The following is a 22596-nucleotide window of genomic DNA, read 5'->3' as shown; positions in this document are numbered from 1 at the left end:
TAGTTAGTATCATCAGAGCCAGGCTGGCCAGGACATCATCTGCTCCAGTTCTGAACATCTACTTGATGAAGGATGGATTGGTGAGCTAGGGGATTCCTCCTGTGTTGAGTAATACACTTCTGAAGTCAAATATTAGAGCCACAGATGCCAATATGGCCAACCTGGCTGATCCTGCTGTTGATGCATTGGTTCCCATGGAAATAGGTACTAGTGGCTTCTGGGCTGAGGTAAATAAGGATAAGGTCACTGTGGCTGGAACTCGTGGAAGCCACAGCATCTTTCCTGGCTCTGGAGACAGACTTACTTCATGTTCCTTTGCTTCATGGCTATGCCCCAGTGCGGGGTCCATAGCACTGGTACCAGCAGAACCAGACTGGAACTCTGCAATAGGAGGCACACTCCTGGACTGGGCAGGCTGATGTACAGGGAGAATTCCCTGATTGTGGTCCCAGAGTAACCTCCAGTAGGTGCTTCCTAAGGCCTAGGCCCAAACTTCTCAGGTACAGTCAGGGAATATGAGGCTGATACTGCATGACATGACATGGACTTCCCCCAAACAGTACAGACCACATTGGTGCACATGGTGGAATGAAAAATGAATGAGGGTAGAAAGCACAGACCTTAAATCTTGGCATCTTTGGCATAATCCAATACTCAGGCACAGGTACTGAGGCAGAGGGGAATGGTGATTTGGCAAGAAACTGCTGAAGAGGCATCCCATGAGCCTTAATCCCATACAATTTGCTATGAAATACTAAAACTACTACAAAATTAGTAAAATTCTATGTACAAGACTAACACCATTCTTCTGGAAAGGACAAAAGAAAAGCAGACTCCAACTGCACAGACTCCAACTGTGAGAAGGAACTGAAGGTGTGGTTGATCCAAGCTGCCCTTTACTGGCTAGGGTAAAAGCCCCAAGGCAGTGCAATGACACATGAATAGATCAATAGGGGCTACTATACTTTGTCTACACTGCAGGGTTTTTGTGCAAGAAGCCTTTTGCGAAAGAGATCTTCCGCAAAAACTTCTTGCGCAAAAGCATGGCCAGACCTCAAAGCACATTGCAAAAGTGATGTGCTTTTGTGCAAGAAAGCATCCACACTGCGTGGACACTCTTGCACAAGAAAGCTCTGATGGCCTCCGGAGCATCCACACCTGCCTTTTTGAGCAAGAGCTATTGCGCAAAAGGGAGTTATTCCTTGTGGGGAGAGGAATAACTCTCCTGGCAAAAGCCCTCTGTTCTGTTGATTTACATGTGCAAAAACGCATTTGAGGTGTGGACGCTCTGCTGGTTTTTGCTCAAAAACCTTGCAGTATAGACATAACCAAAAGCTCCAGCTCTGGGTACATGAACTATCACTTGGGGAAGAACCAGTGGTTTGTTCTTAGTGCCTGGCAGGCAAGCAGCAGTAATCGTGCAAGGCAGTTCATTTTGCAATATGTGCTCTGTCATGACAGAGCCAAAGATTAGCACACCAATGCACTGCCTTTTCAGAGAACAGAGTTAAAGCAGGGACCAGAGAATCAGGTTCACGTTGCTTCTCTGCCCTTGTTTTGTTGTGTGTTCTTGGGCAAGTGTCTAAAAGCAGCTTTGACCCTTAAGGAGCTTTTTGGGGGCAAAGATGTACTTCTGACCCCCTAGGTTGATGAGCAGAGATTGAATCCCTCCCAACCACTATTATAGCTTAGGGCCTGGGGTAGCCCAGTAGCCCTTAAAAGCCCCCTCTTGAAAGAGAAAGGCAGGTAAGTGGGGAAATAGAGTATCTGGAGAGCAGTGACTGCTGTGGTTCTCACACTGCAGGGCTGAACTGGGAGTCCCCCTAGTTTTCCTTAACCGTATGTACATACTCCATGGCGGGTACTAGAGTTGTGACCATCTCAAGCACAGCACAATAATGACAGTTGCTTTGTGCTATCAAAATGCCATGCACTCTCTGCTCAGAAGGAGCAGGGAGAATTTGAGCCTTAAAAAACAAAAACAAAAAACACCACTGAAGTTGTTGAACAAAACACTCAATATCACAACATCTCCTGGTCACTATGACAGAAGTAAACAACTTTCTGCTGTTTTCATGTCCTCCTGCCTCATTTAGGGATACGTACATCATTTGTGAGTCTGTCACAGGAGTTTAAAATAATCTCCATGGCTGGTGTAAGGATTTTAGTTGCAACCTGTTTAAGGACCATTTTTTTTTTTTTTACCATTTTTCAAAATCTCTTTTTCTAAACTTTAGTTCTACTCCTAGGTTTTGCTACAATTCCTATTTGGATGACGTTGGTTGAACTTAAGTTGTGGTCACCATCATTTAATGGCTCAGCTACAGTTATGTTTTGAACCAATTTCTGCGTATTACATAAAACTAAGTTGAGGAGTTTCTCTCTTTTTGTGTGTTCTACCGGTAACTCTTCCAAGACACAATCATTTAACATGTCAAGAAATTGCTTCTTTAAACCTTGTCTTAGCATGACATTGACTATTTTTTTGCAAGGAATTAAGTCACCAATTATTGCTGTTTTATTGGACTCAGTTGAATGTTTGATCTCTTTCATTGTTCATTTAATATACTTTTTCTGATCTGAAGGCTGGGAATATGTGTGTATTATTATGGAATTGGAATAACATTCTGCTGTAAAGTTTTCTTTGCTCAGAAATATTCTTGCCTCAGTCTCTGGAATCTTGCAGAGCGCCACTCCTCCACCTCACTGACCTACTTTAGCTTTCCTGTGTAGCTGTAGCTCATTGGTCATATCTGATGATGGGGTAACAGGAGTCCATTTATTTTTGGCATCCCACAGTGCTTCAGAAATGCCTATTTTGCAGCCCTACATGTTACATCATAACTCAAAGCAAAACTTTTTCTTGGATGTAATCAACTTAAGGAAAGCATAGATAGCTGGGCCTTGAATGTAATGGGTTTGTAATAGAAAGTGCAATAGTTAGTCATATTGTACTTTTTTTTAACCTGAACTCCTATAAACAAAATATGCAGTGTGTAGCCCACAGTGAACCTCAACAGTTTCAGTTTGAGATTCGTCACTATAACAAGTTTCAGAAGAGTAGATGCATTAGTCTGTTGCAGCAAAAACAATGAAGAGGCCCATCACACCGTAAAATGTCTTTGGGCATAAGCTTTTGTGGGCTATAGCCCACTCCATCAGATGTATGAAATGGAAGCTTCCATTTGGCAAGGATTCATACATTCAGACAAAAAAGGGAGTGTTACATTAGTATGCAGAGGGCCAGTGCTAATGGGGCTAATTCAATCAGGGTGGATGTTGATAATTAATAAGAAGGAGAGACTACCTAAAGAGTGAAAATTACTTTTGGAAGTGAGGTATCCATTTCAAGTCCCTATTCAGACCCAGTCTGATGGTGTCAAGTTTGCATATGAATTGCTTCTTTGCAGTTTCATGTTGAAATCTGTTTCTGAAGTTTTTTTTTTTTTTTTTTTTTGCTCAAGTATGGAAACTTTCCAGATTATTACTGCATGTTCAGGGAGGCTGAAAAGCTGAAATGCTCTCCAATTGTTTGTTTCAATATTACTGTTCCTGATGTCTGATTTATATCCAATTATTCTTTTGCATAGAGAGTCCAGTTTTGCCAAAATACATGGCAGAGGGGCATATATACATGATGGCATATATCACATTGCTAGAGGTGCAGCCTACTGGTATGACTGATAGAGGGTTAGGTCCTATGACGGTGTCACTAGGGTAGGATATGTGGACAGAGCTGGCAATGGGATTTGTTGCAGGGATTGTTTCCTGGGTTAGTGTTTCTTGTTGTGTGGTATGTAGTTGGTGATGAATATTTGTTTCAGTTTAGGGGGCTGGGCCTTTTTGCATTGCCAGGCCCCAACGCGGTTATCCTGTTTGCTTCCCCACCTCATCAGTGGGCTTGTAAATGTCCTATAACAGCACTCATTTTTGGGGATCTGGTTTATGAACAGATGTTCAAAAGGAAAACAAAGCTCCCTACTGAGGTTTTTTCCCTCAGCTAACGTGTTCCCCAGATTCCAGCCTTTATGGTTGGAACATTGCTCTTGGTAGGGCTGCCCATATCACCTACCTTCTGACCTGTAGTCTTCTATCTCTCTTCTGATAGGTCTCGTCTACCTTCTGTCTCCATGGGCTTCTGTTCTCTACTCAATAGCCCTGACTTAGCCAGATGACCCAACCATCATAAGATTTTGCTCACTCCATCTGGGGAGGCAAGCCAAGTTTGTTACAGATGGGTACACCTCCCTTTAAAGTGGCTATCATAAGACTAGGGCTAAGAAATAAAAGTTCATTTTCTTACCACCTCTCATATGTCAGACCTTTCCTTCACTAGATTGAGCGGAACAAACCCAAACCAAAGTGGAATCTACTGAGTGTAAAATGACACGACTCCCCCCCCCAAAAAAAGATGGAATAATGTATACAGCAATTATAATTATATTGTAATATAATACATAATTATATTAACATTATATCATAATATAATCTGGGAATCATGAAAGACTCTTTGTATTTTCAAATTTAAATACTTGTGGTTTTCCAAAGAACAGAAGTGTGAAAAACGACATTCTGGAATACCCGTATATTTTACCGTCAACTGATGCACATGTATCTATTGTCTAGGCACCTTTCAGCATAGTATGACAGTGCCTATCTGAAATTCATCCCAGTGCAAAAGACTCTCTCAAGGCCCTATAAACTACTTAAATCCTGTATTAAGCACTTAAGTGGTACATAGTGCCTTTTGCAAACACTCTGCTCCCTAACATAGTACAGCATTATTATGCTGCAAATAACTACAAAAATAAGGAGGCACACAGTTTTGTATTTTGAAAGGGGAGGAAAAAAGTAAAATAACAGTTGTGGTTCTGGTGAAGGACATAGCAGAATGACATGTAATTATGAGCATACTGTGAATTCTGAATCGCACTTACATTTGTAAGAATGAAACGCTGTAAAAAATTGTTAGTGGCCTAATAATTTTAAACCACTTCATACTACACATGCCCAGAGCCCTACTAGGTGCCAAATTTATCTGCTTATATATTTTTCCAAACCTTCCCACAACATGAAGCCATTCTATGCAGTATAGAGTGTGTGATCCATAATTATTGTAACACTTAGATTTTTCTATGAGACCTGACACATTGGAAAGTAGTCAAACTCCATTCCAATCCCAGAGGCTTAAAATATATTGAACTTATTTAATGTCTCTTGGCTAGATCATTTAATTTAACTGGTCTTAAAAACCGTTTTATTTAAAAAGGAAAAGATAAGGTTGAAGGTGAGTCTATAAAAATATCATCTCGAAAAACAAAGGGCATCCTATAAGGTGGATAGTTTTATGGAGTTAGATAAAGGTGATTAAGAAATAGAAATGACATTCAGAGTACATATCTCATAAAAGTTGTGAGAAGACGTTGGTGAGATGAACTCATATATACTGTGGGGTGTTTGGGAATACCAAGATGCTATAAATTTACACTGCTAAGAGTCTTACTTATTATTTCCAAAGTGTTTCACTAATGTACAAGTCAAGTGCTGTTAATACTGCTAACAAGGATAAAGGACCTTACTTTGTTGTTTGTGTCGGAGAGGGTTATTTATAAGAGCCATCTCTTTTTCCATTCTCTATTTCCTCCCTTCTGGTTTGCAGTTATGTATTAGACTTTTGAATAGCATGTAGCTTGTCAAAAAGTAGAAGTTTTATAATGATTGTGGCATGTGGAGAGCCATGAACTCCTGAGACTCATCAAAGCCTAAATTAGTAATCAGCAGAACAGTGTCCTAAAGAACTTAAAATGGCAAAGCCAGTCCTGGGCCACGCAGGATACCTGATAAAAAGAGTGTTCAAGGAATTGCAGCTTGAGGAGTCCTACCGGGAGAGAAAGTGTTTGGAAAGTTTCAAGCACACTGGCATCCCAGACTCTAAAGTCAATGTATTATTGGGTTGCACTGAGTTTTTACCATGCTAGCTCAGCTGAATTAGCATAATGTATGAATTTTACTAAATCACACATAGATCTTTATGGAATTCATCTTTGACGGAGCATAATATGACTGGCACTTTAAATTATGGGCAAGTCGACTTAAATCAAGATGGGGTATATACTGTGGTTCTGGCAAAAGATTCAAACTTGCAACCTAAGTGCCTCGTACTGAAGGTACTGAGTGCTCTCGATTCCCACTGAAATAAAGATAAGTCAAGTGCTCTCAGCTCACAGCACAATTGGGTCTTAACATTGCACTTGGAAATGTAAGTGGTAATGTTTATTTGCTCTGTCATTTCATGTTCTTCTTTACAGAGAGGTTTCAGCAAAAGGTCAAGGGAGAGCCACTGTGCATTTTTTTTCTTCAAACAAAATCAATTGAAGGACCTGGAACACAGTAAGTTATGTTACAGGGCAGCACTTGCATGTAGTCCCATTGGAGACCTATCAATTTGAGCTAGTACTGCTGGGAAATATATCTAGCTACCTTGGCTAATCAATACCTCCCTTCATTATACTGTCTCTGATGAATATGGGTAATGATTGGGTGAGTATGAGTCAGGTGACTAAAAATAACCACCTCATGCAAAATCAATAGTGGTTTTTCTTTCAGTATTACTTCAGGCATTTCAATGCTCTTTTTATTCCCATTTTCCTCCCCCTTTCCTCGTTGTTGATAGATCAACAGCATCGTAGGAGTAGCTTTATTAAATTAGTAGCACTTAATCTACTGTCATGTTGTCAACTTGCAGGGAGTCAACAAGCAGACGGCAAATTTTCAAATGGCCCAGTGTGTGCTGACTGGCTTTCACCCAGGCAGTTAGCTTTGCGCTGTGCCAAAAGCTGTCTTTATGGGTGCCTGCTAATATCCCTTCTCTGACTATGAAAATCCTACATTAAAAAAAAATCTGTTTGATGGGAATTCATGCCAATTATAGATGTGTTATGACAGATGAAAAGATTATAATTATGCTTGGCTTCCATGCAGAACTACATTAACACATCTATGACATTTAATAACATGGGAGGATAACTGCATGCCTCAACAGAGGTTAACTTTAAAGGTTAAGCAACTTTGGGAAATGTTTTTCTCACCCCATTTTTCTGCCCCCTATAAAATTTAAAAGAGCTGCATTTGCTTACAGCATTCTTCTAAAGGGGAAGGGTGAGGGGGAAAAAATGAAAATGAAAATGGATCACACAGAAGGGATCTAAACAATAACAACTGGAAGTCAGTAATAGATTCAAGCCATTCAGTTCCTCATTTGGGCTATTTACATGGCAGTGATGTAAAATGAGTAAAAAACTCTCAACATTTTTGTAAATGGCCAAAATGGGACATCTTATTCTGTGTATGTAGGTAATGCCCCTTAGGGAATAAACTACATTACATCTAGGGGAGGTGAAGGGAAAAATATATTTTAGGTTTAAATGCTTTGTTACTGAATAGATCTGGTGATACATTGAGGAAAGTTCTAAAACCAGAGAGCATGAATTGCCAATTGACCAATAAATACACTTGGTAATGACCCCCAGCCAATGTACTTTACAAACCTGAATCAATTAAGCTTCATAATGCCCTTGTGTGAATGCTAAGTCTTGCGATCTCCATTTTAGTCATGAGGAAACTGAGGCAAGGGGAGAGTGTACTGGCTTACTTAAGGTCTGACAGGAAGTTTGTGCGAAGGCCATGGCTAGAATCCAGGTGTCCAGAGTCCTGGCCCTGTGCCCAGGCTATCATTGTGTAAGGCTCAGTCATGTAAGGTGCTGACCAGTCTGGCCAACTCCAGCAAAGCACTTATTCATGCACTTCAATGTAAATCTTGTTGAAATATTTTGAGACTGCTTGTGTGCTTAAAGTTAAGTACATGCTTAAATGCTTTGTTGGATCAGGGCCCAGGTGCTCAGCAGCTTGTAAGATCAAGCTCTTAGGGTACATCTACAAAGCAGCATTATTTTGGAATAACTGACATTATTCTGAAATAAGAAAATGCACGTCTACACGACAAGCCTTTATTTCAAAATAATGTCTAGCCGGAGGACGTCTTACTTCTGACTTGTGGTAACCCTCAATTTATGAGGAGTAAGGGAAGTTGAAGGAAGTGCTCTTCCTTCGACTTCCTTCTGTGGAGACAGCACCAAAAGCCGAGTTAAGCTATTTTGACTTCAGCTACGCAATTGACATAGCTGAAGTGGTAGCTTATTCCGACTTTAGTCCTGCTGTGTAGATATACCCTTAAAGAAAAGAGTTGTGTTATTTCCTTACTTAGGAAAGTCTGGGTAAGAAAATGACTGTGAATAGTGACACTCAGAAATACCATATTACAAGACATCTCTCCATCTGCTTGTTTTCTTTCTGGATAACAAGCACAATATGCAGAAATCATTAGTGCCATGAGAATACAGCCTGAAACAAAAGCATTTACCCTGAAAGAATATTGTCGTCATTCTGTCAGCTGCTGCGACTGCCCATAGCAGTGTAGAAAAGCAACAGATTCTTACAAAAAAAAAAAGGGGGGGGATCTAATTTATTTTCCTCTGACACTGAACTTAAGGGGACCCCCACAACTTCTGCAAATTGGAGCTAACAGTCAGTTGCAAGAAGCCTGAGAAAAATCCTCAACTAATAATCAGTGGGACTGATAGCCACCTCTGGCCCCAAGGCAAGGTGGGGGGAGGCGGCTCTATGCCACAGAAGGGGCAAGGCCGAGGGCAGTTCAGCCCTTAGTGCTGCCCAGACCACAGCACGCCCCTTCTCCAGCCCTCTCCAGCCGAGTGGAGCATTTGGGACGGCACTCCAGCACTCCCACAGCAATTGAAAGGGGCCCGAGGCTCTAGCCGCCACCACCACTGCCACAGTAGCAGCCGTAGCGGCTGGGAGCCCCAGCCCAATTGCCCCTCCCTACCCAGCCCCCCATCAGTGGCCTGGTAGTAATACTGAAGGACCCACATTAGATCACTATGCTAAGGTCGGCGAGGAGATAAACATGGCCAATGTCCTCCATCCTCTTCCACTGGGCCTTTGCCAAGGCCTGTGAATCTCTAACCAAAGCTCCCTCCTTAATTAACAGGATACTAGTATTGAACACACATTTTTCTCTATGAGTGGTAGTGACAGCACAGTGTCCTGGTTAAAATGCTAGCCTAGGCTTCTTGTGACCTTGGTTCAATTTCCTGCTGTACCACCAACTTCCCATATGACCCCAGGCAAGTCACAAGTCTCCCTGTACCTCAGCCCCTGAGAGGGATACTAGCACTGTCACATCTCATAGGAATGTTGTGAAAATAAGCACATTAAAGCTTGTGATATACTCAGACCCATGGTGATGGGGACTATCTATGTACCTTAGGTAGATCTGGAGGGTTGAGAATAGCCAAAGATAGTTGTGAGTGGTGAACTGTTGTCTGTTAGTACTAGAATTGATCTACATTTGTACAAAAATTCAAAATGATTTAAAAAATCAGTCGGCCTCAGCTGGGACATATTGAAAAGTAAAGGATGAAAAGATCACAGTAGAAGCCAAGAAAACAAGATATTCATGGCAAAATAAAAATTTCCTTTTTTTCTGTTCAAGGTTTGTACAAGTTTATTTTCCCAAATAAAATGGGCAAACCCCATCAAAAAGTGTTGTGTATAGCTCTCAAAGTAACACCAGACATGTTTGCTGTGCGAGCATCCTTCAGTGGACATGTACTACATATACATTTCTAAAGGCTCTGAGTCACACTAAAATTAAGAACAGATAGAGGGAGAGAGAAGTCAGTGACTGATAAATCTTTAATATAAAAATTGTACAAGAATTTTGATACAAATTACAAGAGGTATTTGGACAAAATATGAATAAAATTCCATTTACATCCCCAAACCCTTATGCATTTTATGCAAAAGACATACTGTAAGACAGTTATAGTACAGAAAATACAAGAAAAGAAATATCAAATTAAAAACAGGACTTCTAATTCCCTCAGACTACTAATGGAAAAAACTTGTTTAGGGTACATACAGTATTTATGAAGCTACCAATGTCATGATTATTAGATCAACGTGATGCAAGCTTTTCAATTCCCCTGGTATAGCTATATTCTGTAGTGCATGCTTTGGTTCTGCAGGCAGGATAGAAGAGCATTCATGTTTCACTCACACCGAGAACAAAAAGGAAAAACAATAAGGCTAAGATAGTAAAGACTGCAAAACTGTTCACCCCCCACAAAAAAATCTTACTGTTGCTGGAACATGTGCCTGGCAACAGTTTTCAACAAAGTCCATTAAATAAGTTTAACTTGGAAAGACAGCAGAGGTTTTGCCATATTGAAGAAGCACATTTCCCCAGCCCCCAAATGTACTTGGCATGTTATTGAACAACAATGAGCATATGTATCAGAGCCATGAGAAACCTCTGCTCAGTTAGAAAAGGGTTCATGGGCTTTGTATGACTGTACTGGTATGTGTGGAGTTAGAGGCACCAAGATTCATAAAGATTCAAACCCAGGTTACCAATGTTTGAAATCTCAGCGTGTACCAATGGATTCAAACGCTTCTAATATTCAAATGTTTCTAGTTTGCTAGAACTGGAAGCAGAACTAGCGGCTATATTGAAAAATACTATGTTGTTTGGTCCATATGACCTTTCTTAGTGAGCACTAATAAAACAACAAATGTGCCTGCAGACAGGAACCTCAGAAGACTTGTAAATATTCAGATGCAGCAAAAACTCCTTTCATTGTTGGTTTGAACCACCTCTACTGAGAAATTCATGGGCAAAAGGCAGAATCTGAGTTACCCATTTTTAGTCAAACAAACCCATGTGTGGCTTGAACTAATAGTCAATTCTGAAAGCATTCAAGGTTCGAATCAAATGAACATACATTACACTGGAGCACAGGACTTGGTGAGCTTTTGAGAGAACCACAGACAGTAAGCACAAACTGAGAACACACCACTCAGGGAACACAGAGAAAACTTCCCATCCAGGATGGGAAAGCTTCTTGTGTGGCACATGAACCAAAGTTTCCACAAGAAAACCAGCACACTGGATTTATATTCATAGACAGCCGTGTCAGATAAACATATAATACTAGGACGTTTCATTCACATAATCACTTTACAAACTGTAAACATTCATATGAGTAGAACACACAAACCCAAAGGGAGAAGTATCAGGAGGCAGTGTTATTTTTTTTTGTGGTGGAAGGTGAAGTGCTTGGGGAAAGAAGAAAAATGTTGGGTTTGGATAACTGTACAGCGACATATAAAAAGACCCTCTTCATTAAACAATGGTCAAAAATAAAGCAAACCAACCTTAGTTTATACATTTCAAGTAAATTATTTACCCAGCACATTGTCTGGGAGACTAAGAGGAATACCTCTAGAGTCACAAGTCACACAATTACTGTACCGTTTCACAGCTGGGGCAGGAAGGATGCCTTCTTTCTTTTAATGTAAAAAAGTAGTGAGATTAAACAGAGACAGGATCCTAATAAAGCAATTTAGGGCTATGACTAGTGATTGCATCCATTCATGCAGACAGACACACAACACAATCACCTGTGCCACTATTTCCCCAGAGTCACCTTTCACAGTCTTTTGCATTCCGTAACACAAATGGACAGATTGTGATTAACTATTGATGAGTTTGCCATCCTAAATGTGCATTATCTTCTGCTCATTCGCAACCTTTTGTTTGACAATGGACACCTTATAAAATCTTTATGTGTCACTTAGATAGTGTTTCTCTCTCTCCTCAAGACACATTTATAAAGGATGCAAAATACCTTTTTCCCCCCAAAGATTTGAACTAGAAAGATCATTCACTGAAAAAAAATCTCACTCGTAAACAAATTAGAAATATACTCCTAAGCTTCCTGTTTTATTTGGGACTTTGGGGGGAAACATACAGGTAGATACTCCCGAATCCATACATTGTTGGGCTTCTATAGCCTCAGGTTAAGACTCTGTTCTAAAACTGTTAAGACATAGGACTGTCAGTCACATTGGAATCATTAAATGCACAAACATACAGGAAAAAGCTCCCTGAACCCAAAATGTTTCTCTGAGCAGAAGGTGCGCATTATTGAAACAGTGTTCAATGATGCTATTAAAAGAAGGGGTCCTACTCTAGCCTCAATTGGTCATTACACATTTGCTTATTTGATTTAGGCTAATTTCTGCCTCCTTTTACATCCAATGGAATCCCAATGTGGGATTGATGTGTGGACACAATTTGGATTCAACCTTTGATTTAGGAAATGAACACACCCCATCCTCTCCTGCCACCACCCTTCAGAAAACGACTGTTAATTTGTCGCTTATTATAATTTCTGATGCACTCAGAGATGAAAGGAAAAGATCAATGTCTGATCATTAAAAGGCCTTGGGATGTTTCTAGTGAGGGACACTGCCTCTCCTGCAAACAGAACCAAACTGAAATATTGGACTGAAGAGTACTTGAGCATTAACTGCCTGCAGACAGAAACTGCTTCCTATTAGTCATCATCTCACTGCATCTCTGAAACCAGACAGCAGCCAAATGATACACAATTCTATGATGATAGGCCTCAAAATGTGCATTAAAATTGACCACTCCTTGCTTTGTTTGTATCCAATCTTCTGTTTTAGGTATAGTAATGGGCCTTTCACAAACTCCAGTAGCATTCAAAATTACATTGATCGCTGCCCCTAGAAACCTCGGCCATAATTGCTACAGGAAAGGATGGTATAACATTTTAAAATATATATTCTAATTTCACTACAAGAAAATTATGCCTCAATTACTCCTCCAGCATTTTGAGCCTTCACCAGCTTTTCAGAGTCAAAATCAAGATTTGATTAAAAATTGCAAGCAGAGCTAAAGGTAGGAGAACGAGCTGGCCAATGGATCTATTTAGTCCCCAAGAATCTTTGCTTTCTCAATTAAGAAATGTAAGGTTTTTTTAAATTAACACCTTTCCAAATTATTTTCTCCCATTTGCTTTCTTTCCTGCCTATTGCACTGAAGATGAGCTTGTGGAATCTATAGTTTTGTCAATGTCCTTTTTAATTAAAAAATAGGGGCAAAATTTCTCCTTATACCAGACAGCAGAGCCTGTCTCTCTAATATTGTGTTTTCACTACGTCCATGGGGATCCCCAGTGACCTCAACATGAGATGTGCATATTGAGGCTGAATAGTTGATTGAAACTGGCACTCAATGTATGGAGCAGAGAGAATTTTGCCCTCAGTTAATTTTGCCACAGAATGAGCTAAACCAGAAAAAATAGCATGTATTCAATTTACCATCTAACTTAAAACAGCGAGACCTCGAGCATGCCTATCTGCCTATTTCTAACCGGCATAGAGCAGTTTTATGCTGATACACAGCAATTAGTTTCTACATAAGCAGACAAAAGTGCCATCACAGACAGCATTTCTCAGCTGACCTTTCGTTAAGAAGTCATCTTGTTACTGTCTGCCTGATGGCTGGATAGAGTAGCCAGTGGCAGCACTGGGCTTCCCAAAGACAAATAGAAGAACTCCAGATGGGATCTCCCTTCTCTCACTGCAGATTTGTGCATATGTGTGTGTGAGAGAGAGCACGCATGTCAGGGAACTCAGAGGGAAAGCCTAGATCTTGTACTCAATTTTCCCTTCACAAGGGATAAACAGGCAATTACGCATCCTTTTATATTTGATGGCCAAGTGCTGAACTTGAAAGCACACTATTAGTTTGTGTCCCTTCAGGGCCAGCGCAATAAGTAGCCAAGAGATTTGGGGCCTAGGAAGAGAGGGTGTTGTCTGCTGTTAGTGTGACAGTCTTGTCAGCAGCATTCACATTACTGGAAGGTAATAAAGTGACAAGTAAGTTATTAGAAAGATATGAGGTGAAATTGAACTGAAGCTTCTTGCTGCTCAGTTCAGTTTTTTTCCTGCTTTGTAATGGGCCACTATTTGTTACAAACCAGGCCTTGTCTTGAGATATTATATAAAAAAAAGTATTTATTCTTTTCAGTAAAGGTCACATGAATTTACAACACCTCACTTTAAAGGAGAGAAATGGAAAAATAGTTTTATGACCACTACAGTATGTTGCTGTTTAAAAAAAAAAATACAATGGTATCATAATGAACAATAATGCTGACAAGTCAATGGACTTGTAAAAAATGCATTTTTTTAAATCTTTTTTTTAAACTCGTTGATGGCCAAGGATTTTTTTCCTCCTCTAGTGTTAATTCCAAACATAATCGTATTTAGTATTGGGAAATTTTTAACTTATGGCTTGACCAAAAGGACAAAGGTGTCTTTATTTTTTCTTCTGTCACTAGTGATAATGGTAGGACCAGGCAATAAGCTATAATAACGACAAGTAAAGACTTTAGAAAAATAATAATTAACAATAATAATGATGCATGGGAGTCTCTGTGTCATTCTACTACCAACCTTTTATAGGAAGTGACAATGCAGATGCTGAGACAGAAGCCATGGGACTGGAGCTGATGCCAACCATATGATGTAAATCTGTGGGGACATCCAACAATTGGACATAGATAAATGTTCCTTTCATATTGATTGGGCAGGAAGAAGTTCATTGTGGACTGACAGAGGGGATATGCTGACCCTTGTCCAGCAAAGTAGGACTAAAGTGGTTGTGTTATTATAGCAGCAAAGTGGTGACACAGGGAAAAAACCCCAACCCTGACATGTACCATCTTTCAGCACTCATCTATCACTCACCTTCTCCCCCACAGAGAACTCCAGCTGCCTTCTTGCACCTACTTCAGAGAACTTTTCACCTTTTTTTCAAATAAAAAAATCATTTTGTTAATATACCTTAACGAGTAAAGAAAAATGTCTTTTGCGGAGGTGGAGTCAACAAATAGCTGGCATTTAAAATTTAAAGGAGCATGTGTATATTTTGAGAACATTTTCCTTTCCAAAAATAGTGAATTTGGGAATTTGTTCAGTGGACACATTTTTTTTTCAAAAGATGCCCTGTATATTTAAGGTAGTTTAGGCACCACATACTACTGCTAAAAACTGGTCCAATTCATGTTCTTAGATTTTAAACCCCTCAAAACTTACTGAAGAAGAATGTGTTTTGGCATTCAGGTAATGATTTGTCATTTTGTAGATGGTCCTTGTCTTTGGAATGGATCAAACAAAATCTTGATCACTATACAAACAACTGTGTTGGATACTTAATTGTATTTAATAAGATAAAATCCTGACAGAGTAAACTCGGGTTAGGGTCTTGCCATCCCTCTTCCAGGATTATATACATATGGGGGGAAGGGATGTTTACATCCTGTTGGAATAGCTGTAGGAGATGGAGTTATTCGAGAAAGAAAGAAAGAAAGAAAGAAAGAAAGAAAGAAAGAAAGAAAGAAAGAAAGAAAGAAAGAAAGAAAGAAAGAAAGAAAGAAAGAAAGAAAGAAAGAAAGAAAGAAAGAAAGACTTTACCTAGAACAAATGCAGCCCAAATTTCCAATTGTTAAGTGTCTAAATTTATCTGGGAAATAGTCAATTTTTATGAGCAGGGTTACTGAAAGACATTCTAGAGAATTTTTAGAGCAATGTGTAAATACTCAATAGGCCTGTTAACCTAAACCTTCCACAATTTATCAAAGTCAGTTGTGACAAAGTGTTTGCATAGACATGTTCATTTTTACAATGTAACTATGCTGACTGCTGTAGTTCACTTGTTGGGTGGGTTTTGCAGCGTCAACCTCTTTTTCATAGGGGTGGAGAGAGTGTTAAAAATTTCAGCCATTTCTTCATTGATCAGGCTGAGACATATTTCACAGATATGATCTAAATATGGTAATCTGTGTAATAATATTTCATACTTATGTTCACTCTTTACAAACAACTCATTAATCCTCACAACACCCTTGTGAGGTAGGTATTATTATTTATTATCCCCATATTCACAGATGAGTAAGTGAATTACCCAAGTCCTGAGCAGACAGATAGTGCCAAAACTCAGGAGTTCCTGACTTCTGCTTTTGCACCTCACTGCCTCTCTTCATTGTGATTTAGTACCAGGGGTTCCAGAGGAACATAGTGTTTATCTGGTATTACATAGTTGCTGGGAGCGGAGGGGGAAAGCACACAAGCGCCAGGCAAGTGGCAGCTCTCTTTAAAGGAGATTTAACATGCAGAGCTAATCCTCACAGTGGAATAAGCCCTTTTGATATTTACAAAAACATACATCTATTTTGAAATGACTAAAATATCAAAGTAACTTAGCGCAGATGCTCATTAACTACTGGAACATAACTTTTTCAGCTGGAGCAACTTCCATTTAACATGAGTAAATGGAAGTATTTCCCTTTTCTCCTCCCCCATGATGTCAATTTAGCTTGTGTAAAAGATGCTGGATTGACAACTATGGAAACTGAAGAGCTAGTCACAGAATAACTATAAGCATGGGCAGGAGGGCAGCCACCCCCCACACCTAGAGACAGTCTGTATACTCATTCAATTTGTGGTATTTGCTGCAAATGCCCTCTAATGCCAGCTATGTTATATTTTCCCTATGATGTCCACCAGAAACTGGATTAAAACCAAATTCATTTTACATAGGTCAGAGATATACCTTGTGATTTGGGATTTTACAAAATTTCAAACAATGCAAGTTTTGTCTCAGGAATAGGTCTACTGAGTTTGGACTCTTAGGGCATGTCTACACTAGGTCATTATTTTGAAATTACTAAAACTGACATAATTCCTGATTTTACAAAATTGAAATAGCATTTCCCCACAACAGGGAAACCTCGAAATCAGTCCGAGGCAAACTCCATTAATGTGGATGCCCTACCACAATTTATAACCCTAAGAGGCATTGGGGAGAAACTAGTCTGAATTATTCTGGGGAATAGTAATTTCAAAATAGCAGCGCCAGAGCATCCACACTAACGCTATTTCGAAATAACTATTTTGAAATTAGCGTTATTCCCCAAGAAAAGCAGCAGTACAGCTTCTGAAGTAAGCAGCCCATTATTTCTAAATAACGGGCTTGGTAGTATGGATGCTCCACCTTTAAATTCAACCTAAGGGGGGGGGGGTATTTTGAAATAACACCCTAGTGTAAACCAGGGCTTAGTGAGCTTCCATGCAACTCAATGAGAGTTTAAGTGTCCTTCCAAAACCAACCACTGTCATAAGCCATCACAAGTGTTGGGGGAGTACATTAATTACATGCAGATATGAAAGCATGTAAGATCCCCTCCAAGGAATGGGAGTGTGATACTGAAGAATAGCATTGTCTTTTACAATAACTAAGCACAATAGGGGATTAGTTTAAGATGCTATGACAACAGGACTGAATGGCTTTAAAAAAACTTCCAGAGGTCTGTCTCAGATCTGTTACATTTTTCTAACATCCTGTTTCATTTTGTGTAATAAACAGACATTTTCTGTGTAATTCATTTGCTGAATTGATCTGCTGATGATGTTTAGGTTTCCAAACTAATTTACCAAAAACCATTTGACCTTTAGCAGAAACATAGTAAAATGAGAATGTAGAACAGTGATTCATTCAGTAAAGAATTATTTATATGCCTCAAATGTGTTTTTCATTAAAAAAAGATATTTATTTATACCATACATACTTCAAAAACAGTGTTTTTTTTCTGTAGATATCATTCAATTATTTTAGTTTTTTTTCTTTCAAACTTTCTATCTTGCTTGGCTCCTAACCGTTTAGGATTGTGACAGAAGAGTAGTACAGATAACACTACAAAGGGTCATATATTAAGAAGAATTCACCTTTACTGTTCTAACTTCCCTCTTTCAAAAACATACTGGACATGTACAAACAAAACAAAGCAGATCTCTTCACTTAATTTGATGAGGAAAAATATTTAAGAATTTGGGGGAAAGTGAAACAAATGTAAAATAATCAGTCAGCAAAAATGGCTTAGGATTTTACTCTACGTGTTTCTTGTCTGACACATTGGACTTTTCAAATAGTTTCTATGGAATCCACAGATGTTTTTAGTCTTTTCTCACTGTACATTACCAAGGAGTGATCAGACGCTTGCCCTAAATAATACATCCCACAGGAGCATGATTCCACTCTCTTTAGAAGAATTTTTAAAAAGTTTTAAATTTTATTTTCTACAAATGGAAACACTGCATTATCTTTTAATTCTTACTTTAGGAATACTGAAATGTACAATGAATCCTAAAGGGAGAGAATCCATATTAACAGTTTCCTCTGGCAAATTTAACAGGAGCGAGTGCTCAAGTGGACAAAATGATCAAAATGCACAACAAATCTAAACAACCTGAAGCTGAAACAAAGGAGCATTTCAGGGTAACAAGAGAAATGTTCTAGGCCATTAAATACAGAAAAGGAATACATTGTTTTTAAGTGAGCATTGTATGCTGAAATATTCCTTGGCTTTAAAAAAAAAAAGTCTGTAACACACACCCTAATGGTTTTGGCTGTAGGCTGAACTTAAGTAAATATCATCATTCAGTCAGTATGTTGTGGTAGCTTAGGCTGCCAGTGCGGTTTACCAGCTCAAGCACCATGTGTAAACATCGGAAACAAAAAAAGATTCAGAGGGCAGCTTCTCCCTCTGTCTTTTTCAACTGTGTGTTCCCTTTCTCTTTCACACACTTTCCTGGACTTGCTTTCATTTTTCTCTGATGAACCACGTGGGTAAAACACAAAACATTAACATAACTATTGCTTTTGGGGTTTTTGCCTCTAATTTATTCAAAGGGAAGGTAACCCAATTAAAAGTCCAGCATGTGTTTTCAGAGCTTTTAAGTGCTTCTGTCATTAATGTCTTTTGTTTGCTTTTATAAAACATGCCTTAATCATACTACAGCACTTTCCACTGCAAATCAGACAACGTTACAGAACAACAGAGTTAAGACTTTTTTTCTTTTTTTTTTTTTGAAGGACACAAAAGCCCAGGCCTCAGCAAGGAGCACCAGAATGGATTCACTGTACCTAGCTTTGTTCTGCAGAAAGTAATTTCGACATCTCTATCCTGCAATATTATCCTTGTTCAACAGAGGAAATGCCTCCGCTGATTCACACCACATAATTTTGTTTTCCTTTTATGTAACTTAACATATAAGAAATAAAGATGCACCGTTGATTCTAATAATATTTGACACTTGAAAAAAGCACCAAGTGTTCTTTTTTTTCTCCCTAGCATTTTTTGTTTGGCCAAAAACTCAGCCTCTGGTTACAATGAGTAACTAGTTATATTTTCTTTTCTGAAAACTTGTGCAAAGTTGGCACTTTTACGTTAACACTAAATACTAATACTTTTTGTTTGGCATTCATGCCCTATACTGACCAGACCACTTTTATCTAAGTGTTTTTTTAAAGACACTTACTGAAAGTATGGCAATAGTTTAAGGGAAAAAACATGGATATTATTACACATCCCCTTGTAGTGTATGAAAAAAGTGCATGACTGGATTTATGTAATAGTACAAGACAAAAAAACTGTATCAGATCAGGTACTGTAAAGCATGCCAGCACCTCTCTATTACTTATATATAGCAGGTAGTTAAAAAAAGACCGTGTTTCTTTTTTAAAATGTGCATTAAAGCTAACATAAATGAATAGAGCTAGCCAGCAAACTATTTTTTCTGCATATCTAACAGCTGGATGTAACTGTAAAAATTAAAAAAAAAAAAAGAGAGAGAGAGAGAGAGAGAGAGAAAGAGAGTTAAACCACCATTAATACAATTGTTTTACATCATAGGCCACTCAAGGCTCAATATATATACAAGTGTAACAGCCATGCTTAGTAGAAGTTTCTCCCAAAGGCTTAAAGTACACAAAGACAACCAAGAAGTTCTTTCCCCCCTGTTTTTGCTTCTTTCTTTTTTGTTGTTTTGCAGGCAATAGTCATGGGTAGAGCAAATCATCTCTTTGGAGATGACCAAGAATTTCATAACAAAACTGGGGCTAGTTGCAATTTTTTGTGTTTTTTTATTGAGGGTATTGCACCCCCAGTTAAAGATTCCATCCCTTCCTACCCTTCCCTCGTCCCTCCTCCCCCCCTCAAAAAATCCCAACAAAAGTAAAAAGAAAACAAACAAACAAAAGCACCTGGTGTTTTTCTTTTGTTAAAAAAGAAAAAGATATATATATGTATATTTATATATATATATATATATATATAGACTGTATATGGCAGTTCAAACATGGTAGGCCCTCCGTGAGAGCTGGCATTTGCGTGTCCATCCTTAAAACTAATCTACTGAAGTGAAGGGAATGTTTTTATGCAGGTTAGGATTCTGACTGTGCCGATTTCGGCTGCGGACAGAGGAAAACATCATGTTGCACCCAGGGACTTTGCACTTGTGCATTTCTCGCAAGTGCACTGTTTTATAGTGCACTCTGAGGGTCCCCTTGTTGCTGTACATTTTGTGGCAAATGTTACACATTATCCCACCGTTGCTCATTGAAACATTGTTGAACATGAGGGATGCTGGAAGCTCAGAACCCATGCCTATGCCTATAGCAGGGGTGTCCATTTTGTGTGCAGATTCCCCACTGTCACTTGCCCCATCAACGTCATCCAGGAGGATCCCCTCATCGCTGCCTGCATCAGATTCTCTTGAGGAATGGATACTGCTACTAGACTGGATGCTGGAGGTGGTGCTCAAGTCTAGGACCATGTAGTCTTCAGACATGCCCCTTCCATACCCATTCATGTGGGAATCCTCAGTACCAGCTGGTGAGGAGGTATCTTCCCTTATGTCAAACCCCATTTGATGCTGGGAGCCATAGATCTTCATCAAAAATTCATCACGGAGGTCCTTACTAAGAGAAGGCTGAGAGGTGTCCAGTCCCATGTCATCCAGTTCTTTGGTCAACAATTTACGGTGCAGATTTATGTTAGCACTGTGTCTGGGAAAAGAAGGAGAGAAAGAAGAAAGTGGAAAAAAATGTAGAGTATTTTTCATTAAATGTATAGTTGCCAAGCATGAAACAGACATTTCTGATTTAGCAGTCATTTATAATGGAAAGCTATTGTTGCCACTGATTTCTTGAAAATCCAATCATTCTTAAAATGGAGACAAGGGATTTGTAACAAAATGACAAATGCAAAACAAAGTAAACAAACACCTCTTCTACCAATAAACAAAAACAAAACCCACCCTACTTTATTTTTCCACTACCACCCATCATCATTAACCTCAGCAGTGGCTACAGTCTTTATATTCTGGTTTACGACATACTTCAGCTTAATAAACCAAATGACACTCCATTTGATTTGTTAAATGGGGTTTTCAGAAACAGTAATTCAAGGAAGGGGGGAAAAACCCTGAAAAACAAGAAACCACAGTACTGTCTAAGCACAAGAGTAAGACAATCGGGTAGTATGTAGTTGCAAGTCCTGATTGTGGTCTCACTAAAACTGGAGTAAATCACAGATCAAAGGGTGATCTGAATCAAGCCCAGATGAGACAGAAAACACTTATGGCGATTAGGACCACAAGTCCCAATGAAAGACACTTAGGCTTTGTCTGTTAGTGGCAATGGACATCAGAGGATGTAAATTTAAGAACTTTGTGTTGTGCTTTAAGTGCCTTGTATAGACTTAGATGAAAAACAAACATTTATGTAGTGCTGTTTCATATGGCTCTATATCAGGGGTGGGCGATAATTTTTGAAGGGGCGACATTTCAAAAATGTTCGAAGTGGTCACAGGCCACTCCGGAAGGGGCAGGGCCTTTAAATAAAAAACAAGTGAAAGGGCTCGTGCCTCCCCTGCATCTCCCAGGCAACACGGAGGGGCTGGGAGCTGCAAGCCCTTTCAATTGCTTCTATTGAAAGGGCTTGTGCTTTAGCAACTGCTGGAAAGGTGCGAGCCCTTTAAATAAAGCAGTTGAAAGAGCTCACAGCTCCCGGCCCCCCTAACGTGTTGTCTGGGAGCTGCTGGGGAGGCCCGAGCCCTTTCAAAGGGCTTGCACCTGCTGGGCAGCTGCTAACGCATTGCCTGGCAGCCTACTGGCAGGCACAAACCCTTTAAATAGGCATGAGCCCTTTTAATAGAAGCAGTTGAAAGGGCTCACAGCTCCCAGTCCTGCTGCTAATGCGTTGCCTGGGGGATAGAGAGGCACGAGCCCTTTCAAAAGCTTCTATTTAAAAGGCTCATGCTTTACCTACAGTCTCTAACATGATGCCTGGCAGCCGCGGGAAAAGATGAAAGCCCTTTATATAGAAGTAGTTGAAAGGGCTCACATGTCCCCGGCGGCTTCCCGGCAACGTGTTAGTGGGTGGGGCTGGGAACTGCCACGCAGGCCGGATAAAAGAGCTAGGCAGGCCGGATTCAGCCTGCTGACAGGATCTGGCCCAGCCCCGTTCTATACCAACGCGCACTAGGTACCTGGTTAGAGAGCAACAGCAGGGTCTACATCAGGAAGTTAGAGCAGAACATTTTAGTATCTCTAACATTTACAGCCCTCTGATGTACACTACTCCACTGTATAGAAACGCTATTAGATGTTTTTAAAAATCCCACCCAAATTCACCTGTCCCATCCTCCTGTAAGAACAGGATTGTTGTTTTCTACAGTCTATTTCCTGACTTGGACCTGTGCAACTCAAAATGACTTGAGCAACAGAATTTCTAGTAAAAAAAAT

The 22596-nt window shown here is 39.6% G+C and overlaps 1 protein-coding gene across 7 annotated transcripts in view; it reads right to left on the bottom strand.

The window, feature by feature from the left end:
* Positions 1-9753: 9753 nt before the first annotated feature.
* Positions 9754-22596, bottom strand: part of BNC2 (basonuclin zinc finger protein 2) — a 474676-nt gene continuing 461833 nt past the window's right edge. For 6 of the 7 annotated variants that reach the window (XM_075931527.2, XM_089779189.1, XM_075931526.2 and 3 more), the window contains one exon: positions 9754-20857. In XM_075931527.2, the coding sequence (XP_075787642.2) occupies positions 20197-20857 (661 nt within the window). In that variant the 3' untranslated portion in view covers positions 9754-20196. The remainder of the gene's footprint in view (positions 20858-22596) is intronic. The other variant, XM_089779192.1, reaches the window with a different exon arrangement.

Source organism: Pelodiscus sinensis, chromosome 6, assembly GCF_052426305.1.
Source record: "Pelodiscus sinensis isolate ZL-2025 chromosome 6, ASM5242630v1, whole genome shotgun sequence".
Lineage (NCBI taxonomy): Eukaryota > Metazoa > Chordata > Testudines > Trionychidae > Pelodiscus > Pelodiscus sinensis.
The sequence above is the reverse complement of the archived record's forward strand: the minus strand, read 5'-3'. Positions and strand labels throughout refer to the sequence as shown.